At 36.3% G+C, this 8,748-nt stretch overlaps 1 protein-coding gene across 15 annotated transcripts in view; it reads right to left on the bottom strand.

Moving 5' to 3' along the window:
* Positions 1-518: 518 nt before the first annotated feature.
* Positions 519-8,748, bottom strand: part of cngb1a (cyclic nucleotide gated channel subunit beta 1a) — a 64,900-nt gene continuing 56,670 nt past the window's right edge. For all 15 annotated transcript variants that reach the window (XM_009293846.5, XM_009293847.5, XM_068214943.2 and 12 more), the window contains 5 exons: positions 7,780-7,863; positions 7,470-7,588; positions 5,046-5,192; positions 4,409-4,583; positions 519-2,583 (listed from right to left, as the gene is read on the bottom strand). In XM_009293846.5, the coding sequence (XP_009292121.1) occupies positions 2,332-2,583; positions 4,409-4,583; positions 5,046-5,192; positions 7,470-7,588; positions 7,780-7,863 (777 nt within the window). In that variant the 3' untranslated portion in view covers positions 519-2,331. The remainder of the gene's footprint in view (positions 2,584-4,408; positions 4,584-5,045; positions 5,193-7,469; positions 7,589-7,779; positions 7,864-8,748) is intronic.

Below are 8,748 nucleotides of genomic sequence, written 5' to 3'. Positions count from 1 at the left end.
AGATTTGGGACAGGGCTGTTTGTCTGGAGGTTGGGGGAGTGTCCTAGAAGTGCTGAGTCTAGGGGGGTAATCCAGAAAGCAGGTTTTGCCACGCAAGTTTACAGTAACAGTAACTTTTTTGTTATGTAAATAACTGGAGCAGGTTATGCTTTAGGGGTGGCATAGTGGCTCAGTGGTTAGCACTGTCGCCTCACAGCAAGAAGGTCACTGGTTCAAGTCCTAGCTGGGCCAGTTGGCATTTCTGTGTGAAGTTTGCATGTTCTCCCCATGCTGGTGTGGGTTTCCTCAGGGTGCTCCGGTTTCCCCCACAGTCCAAAGACATGTGAATTGGATGAACTAACTTGGCCGTAGTGTATGAGTGTGTGTGTGTGAATGTGAGAGTGTATGGGTGTTTCCCAGTACTGCGTTGCGGCTGCAAGGGCATCCGCTGTGTAAAACACATTGAGTAGTTGGCGGTTCATTCCACTGTGGTGACCTCTGATAAATCAGAGATTAAGCTGAAGAAAAATAAATGAATGAATGGTTTAGTTCAGTTTACTTTTCAGAGGTATTCAGTGTCACATTTTCTATTGATGAGGCTTTTTTTAATCATTGGGAGGAAATGATATTACATTGCGTTTGGGTTTGTTGACAAAACCTTGGGTATTCTCACATTACCCAGCAAACGTTTGATTTGGTTGTAGAAACTACAATTCTTTTAATGGCATCACTGCATAAAGATTGTTAAAAATAAAATAAATAAACTAAATTTTATAGGAAAATGTCAAAGATTTTCACAAAAATGCAAAACAATTGAAATATAAATATTAAACATGCATCATAGATCTGCACTCAAAACATTTAAAAATGCATCTATATAATCAAAATAGCTGAAAAAAAATTCTTAAAGGAGGACCCAGTGCACCCCTTTTTACAAGATGTAAAATAAGTCTATGATGTCCCTAGTGTGTGTGTGTGTGTGTGTGTGTGTGTATGTTTGTGTGACATTTCAGCTAAAAAAAATGCAAACAAAATAAAACACAAATAAGGTTTTATAACTCTTTGAATGTTAGTGACTGTCGCTTTAAATTCAACTGAAATTGTGCTCTTTTCAAAAGAGGGCGGAGCTACAGATGCCTGTGTGTCAGCATAGTGGCAGATTCAAAAACAAGACTATCATCCTATGCTAATGAGGGAGAAATCATCATTAATGGGTGGGGCTTTCCCCCTCTGATAACACGTACAAAAAAAGAATGTCAATCAAAGTGTTTCTGCAGACTGTTTTTATCAAGTGTGATTATAAAAAAATAATAATATATCTTTCACAGAAGCTGGTTATATTCACAGAATGTTGCCACGCTGTTTAAACCCCTTATAAAAGTGATTTTTGCTTAATAGCCCCCCTTTAATATAAGATGACTGCAATATTATTATTGCAAGCACTGTTTATAATTTAGCCAATAATTATTATTATTTTTACATACATATAGTTCTTCTTAATAATTTAAAATGATTAAAAATATTGGGGGGAAAAAAGATTGCACAAGCCTCTAGTAGGTGGTGATATGCAAAATATTCTTGCTCTGAGAACCCCTGCTATAGTTCAACCTGCTGTTTACATGACTATAAGTTAACCTTTCATTCTGGAATACTCCCCGGATACACTCCACCATCAAATAATAACACAAAAATGAAAGACTTTTTACTTCTAGACAACCTCAAGGCCAGTCAAAGGGCTTTAAATATTACAGTAGGGTATGATATATATGTGTATATGTATAATCTTGAATGTGAGTTTCAAATATTTACAGCCCATAGAGTTCCTGTAGTAACATCTTCTTACTTTGAGTTTTTGTCCTGTTTCCAGTCCAAATATCAAACAATTCTTAAATCAAGAAGCATTTTCAAAACAAACAAAAAAATATAGTCTTGTTTTCACAAACAATCAATCAAAATTAAGTGAGTTTCTCCTTAAAACAAGCTAAATAATCTGCCAATGTTTACCCCATTGGCAGATTATTTTGCTTAAAATCGCTTAATTTTGATATACTTTATATATCATATAAATATATATTTTTTTGTTTACAAAATGCTTCGATTTAAGATTTGTTTTAGATATTTGGACTAAAAACAAGACAAAAACTCTTTGCAGGAATTGCATTTTGTTGCAGCTCAGCTCCACTGGGATTTTTTTTGCCTATAACCAAGTTTGTCTTGACCTTTTTGAAAAGCAAAGATGACTTTCACCTGCACATTAATAACACAAAAAGCATAACATGAATTGCATGCATTGGGCTTCTCTTCAAGCCTTCTACCCTTTCCCTACTCTTCTCTTAGTCCTCGTCCTCTTCGTCACTTGTCTTCAGTTTTTTGGGGCTCCTCCATCTCTGCTTCTGCTCCCTCCGCAGGACTGATTTCCACAGACAGAATCTCCTCTCCCTCCACGCGGGGAGTCATGCGAATGATCACGGTGCTGTCGGTGGTCTCGGACACCATGTCGTCTTCATCTAGAATTTGAGGCCGGGGAATGGGGGACCGGCGGTGCATGGGGGATGGTGGCGGCACTGGACCTGTGGAGCTCATGCCGGATATAGGGGTGGACGGCTGACAGACAGAGAGACAGAAATGGTTTGTCGGAAAGTAGAGGTTAGCAATCCTTTAATTATTTTTTAATGATACTTGGTAAATATATATAGTAGTCAAGAGTTGAAGTAGATAAAAATGTTCATAAAAGTTGTCCTAAAACTATTGAAAAACACACATTTTATTTTTTCTTGGATCAATTTGACAAACTATTTTGATCCACTTCGAATGTTGAATACTGTGGTGTACTGATATATAAATCAGGGTATATGCAGGACTCCTTTTTGAAGACCTTCTCAGAATATTTTAAGACCTCATCGCCACTTCAAGTTCTAATCAGTATCAAACCTTTAACTTAATAAAACAGTTGCTAATAAAGAGCTTTAGTTAAATAAGTCAATGGAGAACAACCATGCAACAGAACTCAGAAAGAACACTCTGTTGGTAATATTGGGAGGAAAACTCTCTTCAGTCAAATACTTTGGACAACAATTGAACAAAATTTTAGACCTCATAAAAAAAGGTTTAAAACTGATTTACTGAATTACTGATTTATCAACTTTTAATACTCTTTAAGACCTCGCGGACACTCTGTATATATATATAATATATATAATAATAATATATTTAAAATCTTAATTTTTGTGCATAAACATGCACATTATATATATATATATATATATATATATATATATATATATATATATATATATATATATATATATATATATTGTGCATAAACAAAAATTTGGATTTTAAAAGAGTTGCATTAATTAATTTAGTGTATAAACAAGAAAAAAACATATTCCTATAACATTTTAGCAGTTATATTTTTAATCTAAACTTAAATATTGTAATAAAATACAATTTACAACCAAAGACATTTGCCACTGCCAGGACAATTTATTTTACCCAATTCATAATAAAAAACAGGCAACACGGTAAAATTGCTGAAATAACACCATAAACAAACTTCATTTCAAATTTAATTCAAGCACATTCAAGGACCTGCGCTTGATTTTAAGTGTTTTCCAGGCCTTCAATCCATAACTCTGAAATTTAAGAACTTTATAGAAGTTTGGGAATCCTGTCACAGCAATCATCATTTTCAGACCGACCGTTTTGATTAGACAAACTTTTTCTGGTTCTACACTTTCCACAAATTATTAAAATACATAGAAATACACTTCGTTTAATGGTGGTGTGAAGAGATTTTCACAAGGCACAACAACCATTATTACAAAAGACAATCACCTACTGCACTTTTAAAGGTCCCATGAAATTTAAATAAAGTTGTTTATATGTCAGTATCAGTATTGTTAGCTTTTAAGATATCTATAAGCTAGTGTGCTCCAAAACAGTGACAAAATTCATGTTTGGAAGATATAAAACTGATATAAACATGTAAAACTGAACTGATATAAACATGTAAAGATTGTAGTTTGTCACTTTCGCATAAACAGTTTATTCTCGTCACTTCATACTTCATTTTCTCATCAAATCTTTTGACCAATCAAACACTCTCCATCTGACATGCCCTGCCCCCTATCAAGACGCTGTTTTTCATTTGATGCACTTGAGCTCAAGTGTTCTCACTGGCAGAGCGGTGATAAAACAAAACACAAGACTATTGGGTGTTTTTAAAAAAAAGGGAGGAGCTACTCTAAGTCCCACCCTCTCTTTATGTTTCAGTAAAGATTATGTCAAACACTGAATAAAAATGCATATTTCAAAGCACTCCATGGGACCTTTAATGATCAGTTGTTTTGATGGTCACCCATTGCTTTTGGCTTTCAGAACATGCTTTTGGCCTAAGGCATCACGACAGCAGGCTATAAATAAATACCTCTAGAGTTGCTCCCTTATAAGCCTCCTTCAGCCGGGAAAACGTCTGTCCTGTGGCGACCTCTAGGGCTGCCTTGTAGAGTTTGGGAGTCTCGGGCCGCTGAGGAATAACCTCACCCGTGTCTTTAACCTCGCCCTTCGCTTCTGCAGGCTTCTTATCTTTGGTCAACATCTTCCTACAGAAAAAAAGACAAACTCATTAAGAAGACAGGAGGTTGTGTTTTAAACAAACATGTACGTCGCTGAGACCGTAACAGGATTTTGAGATTTGAGGCGACACTTAAACACTTACATAACATCATTCATCACACACACAGACACAGTAAATTGATCCCATCGGTAAACATCATGTGACTACGATTACCTTTTTCTGTAATAAACTAACAAACACTGAGTTTCTCATTGGTGGAGGTGGAGAAGAGAAAGATACAAATGAAAAGAGATACTACATGAGAGGAAAACACAAGATGTTTGGTAAACAAGGCTAATCGCTAGCACTAGGAGATCTGTGAGTGTGATACAGAGCTGTCAATGGCTCAGACCCCTAAGCTGGATGTTGTGTGTGTGTGTGTGTGTGAGAGGTTTGCTGGTGCTTTTGGTTGAGGTTTGAGCTTTGGTTTGAGGTTTGAACCCCTCACTTGGCCTTCTTGCGCAGCAGTTTCTGGGATTCGGGATAGTGCACTAAGATCTCTGCCAGGTCCTTCTTGTCCAAGATGAAGAGGTTAGCGAAACCATGCGCTTTTACATTAGCTGTTCGTCGGTTTCCACCACCACCTGCCAGCAAACTGATGGAGTGGACACACACACAAAAGCATACACATAAAAACTTCAATTCATTATTCAGGTAAAGTTCTGTACATGTCATTAGCTATGTTTTCATCCAAAGATGCAAATTCAATTTATGCTCAAAATTATATTATCGCATAAAAGACGTGCGAATAAAGCAGCGCATCCATCCAACAAGTTAAAGAGAACAAAATTGTCACTTCCTAATCAACTGGCACCAAATATCAACAGTAAAAACAGAATTTGCTGTGGTAGGAGAAGCTGTGTGAATCTTTTTTTTATTTAATAAATAACTTGCACCTCAGAAAATAATGCAGACACGCAATGAACGCGTGTTCGAAGGTGTGAGACGCGGAGCACAGGCGCTCTTGTCTATTCTGGAGGTCATTAATAATATAATAACACTAATACTGAAATGGTTAAGATGTTTTAGAATGACCAAAACAACATTGCAGATGTTTTACAGTGTGCTTAGCCTGCTGGTTTGTCGATTCACACACATTTTTCCGATCACATGATCTCTTTTAACAAAATCGCATGACTTTTTTAATGCGCATAATGGAATTTTTTCAGTAAAAGTGTTTCCATCGTAGTTTATGCATGTTTTCTTATTGCATATAAAGTTTAGATGGATGGAAACAGCTATTAAAAAAAGAATTCATACAACTTCAAAAAAAAAAAAAAAAACAACTTGACATAAACAAATACTTCACAACTTCTTTTTGTCTTTGTCATGACATCTTGGCATTACCAGGACAACAAAACTTTTCATATATCTGTCATAAACTAAATTTTATAACAGCGTCACTAATATTTTTCCTGATCTCAATTACAGTGTTAGTTCTACAGTTTGTTGTACTAAAAAAGTGATCATAAAAACATTCATAACACAATTATAATGCCTCATGACAGTTAATTCCTTACATTTATTTAGCGCTTTTCTGGACACTTAAAGCACTTTACACATTGGGGCAATCTCCTCATCAACCACCAGTGTGTAGCATTCACCTGGATATTGTGCCAGACCGCACACCACACACCAGCTGATTGATGGAGAGGAGATTAAGCCAATTAATGATATGGGGATGGTTAGGAGGCCAATGATGGACAGAGGCAAATTTGGCCAGGGTGCTGGGGTTAAACCCCTACTCTTTTTCGAAGGACATCCTTTAACGAACACAGAGAGTCAGGACCTCGGTTTAATGTCTCATCCGAATGATTGCGCTCACTGAGCAGTATAGAGTCCCCATCACTATACTGGGGTGTTAGGACCCTCACAGACCGCAGGTCCCTGCTGGTCTCACTACCTCCAGCAGCAAACTAGATTTCCCATGTGGTCTCCCATTTAGGTACTGACCAGGCACAGCCCTGCTTAGCTTGACCACGAGAGAGTTACAGAGAGCTAACAGTCGGCTATCATGTTTATGATAGATTTATGACAAGTTATGCTGTCATAAATGCTGTTAGGTCAAGTTGTAATGACAAGATAAAGTTGTGGTTGTGATGTATTTGTTTTTGTCAAGTTTTCATAACAAACAAGGTCATCTTTGCATTTAAAATGACGTAACTGAGGGAATGACATTTAATAACAGTTGTCATAAGCATGCATAAAATCTTATTGTCATGTCATGTCATGTTTATGAAGGTTTTATGCAAATCTTATGAACACCCCTTTAAGTAAAGTGTTACAAGGATTTTTATATACAGTTGAAGTCAGAACTATTTGCCCTCCTGTGATTATTTTTCTTTAAATATTTACCAAATAGTTTTAAACGGAGCAAGGAATTTTTCACAGTATTTCCTATAATATTTTTTTCTTCTGGAGAAAGTCTTATTTGTTTTATTTTGGCTAGATTAAAACAGTTTTGTTATTTTAAAAATAATTTTAAGGTCCATATTATTACCCCCCTTAAGCAATATTTGCTTTCAATTGTCTACAGAACAAGCCATGGTTATACAATGACTTGCCTAATTACTCTGACTTGCCAAAATTACCCTAGTTATTCCTTTAAATGTCACTTTAAGCTGAATACCAGTATCTAGTAAAATACTTATTAGTACTATTTTAAAATATTTAGTAAAATAGTATGTCCTGTCATCATGGCAAAGACAAAATAAGTCAGTTATTAGAAATTAGTTATTAACACTATTACAGTATGTTAAGAACTGTGCTTCCTAAAAATCTTTCAACAGAAAATGGCTAATAATTCAGGAGAGCTAATAAAACGGTATTTGTACTAGAAACGAGACTAAAATCTTTAATATTAATCACTCACCTGATTTCCCCAAACACAGAGCCAGCTCTCAGAGTCACAAACACCGTCTTCCCATCAGGCCCTCCGACCACCTGCACCTCTCCAGCTTTGATGATGTACATCTCTCGGCCGATCTCTCCCTGACGCCAGAGACCCGAGCAGGACAAGAGTCAGTTCAAAACACTGGCAGATAAAAGCCTCTTTCATGGCATCTGTTTGATGTGACCTTTACTAAGACAAGCTTTACATGTTCTGGCCACACACTCACATTAGCTTTTCGAATGTTTTCGCATAGCAGCAGCCATAGGAGATGTTGTGATGAACTACTCACTTTTTCACAGACAAAGTCTCCTGGAAGATACACCACAGATTTCAACCTCTTGAGCATATCGAATATCATCTGTCGGTCACATCCCTGGAATCAACAAGTGGTGAAGTCAAAGTTTTTAAAGCTGTTTTAACAACGTAATATGAAGTTTTTAACTGGGTATTCAATGAGAAAAAAATTGAGTTGATCCAGTGGGAATTGACTGAAAGGTGAAAAGCGATCTCTGTTTGACAGCTGTTTGGAGAAGAGGCTTTCGGAGGCAGAGAAAGATATTACATTGTAGAACATATGTACATTGTGTAAAATATATGCTGGATAAGTTGGCGGTTCATTCCGCTGTGGCAACCCCAGCTTAATAAGGGGACTAAGCTGAAAATGTAAAAGAAAAAGTACCACAAATGTCTCAGATACAAACGAGCAAAAACAAGGTACTATGAACGTGATGTATGTCAAATTTGTTCACATTTTATTAATTAAAAATACTATAATAAACTTTTTTTTTTTTTTTAGGCTCAGAGAAATTCGTGATTAGCGTAACTGTCGTCAATAAAAATCGAAGAGAGCTGCAGCATGTTTGAAGAGTGTAAATATGTAACAATTTAACGAAACATAGAGGGCCCTAACATACACCCAGAGCAATAAGGCGCAAGGCGTGTACTTGTAGGACGTGATTTGTTGCTATTTTCAGACCAACGCAACTGTAATTTTCATGTTTTGTGCCACATTGTTTAAATAGACAAATCCACTTTGTGGACTCATGGGTGTTGTCACAATCACCAGCGATCTAATCCTTACAGATCGCTGGTAAACATGCAGATCACATAGGACTACAAATCTGCTGGTACAGGTAAAGTCAGAATTATAAGCCCCCCGTTTATTTTTTTCCCCAATTTCTGTTTAACGGAGAGAAGAATTTTTTTTAACACATTTATAAACATAATGGGTTTAAAAGATATTTTAACTAGCTTAAAG

This window comes from Danio rerio, chromosome 18 (genome assembly GCF_049306965.1).
Source record: "Danio rerio strain Tuebingen ecotype United States chromosome 18, GRCz12tu, whole genome shotgun sequence".
In the NCBI taxonomy this organism is placed as follows: Eukaryota; Metazoa; Chordata; class Actinopteri; order Cypriniformes; family Danionidae; genus Danio; species Danio rerio.
Note: the sequence above shows the minus strand (reverse complement) of the source record. Positions and strands in the feature narration are given on the sequence as shown.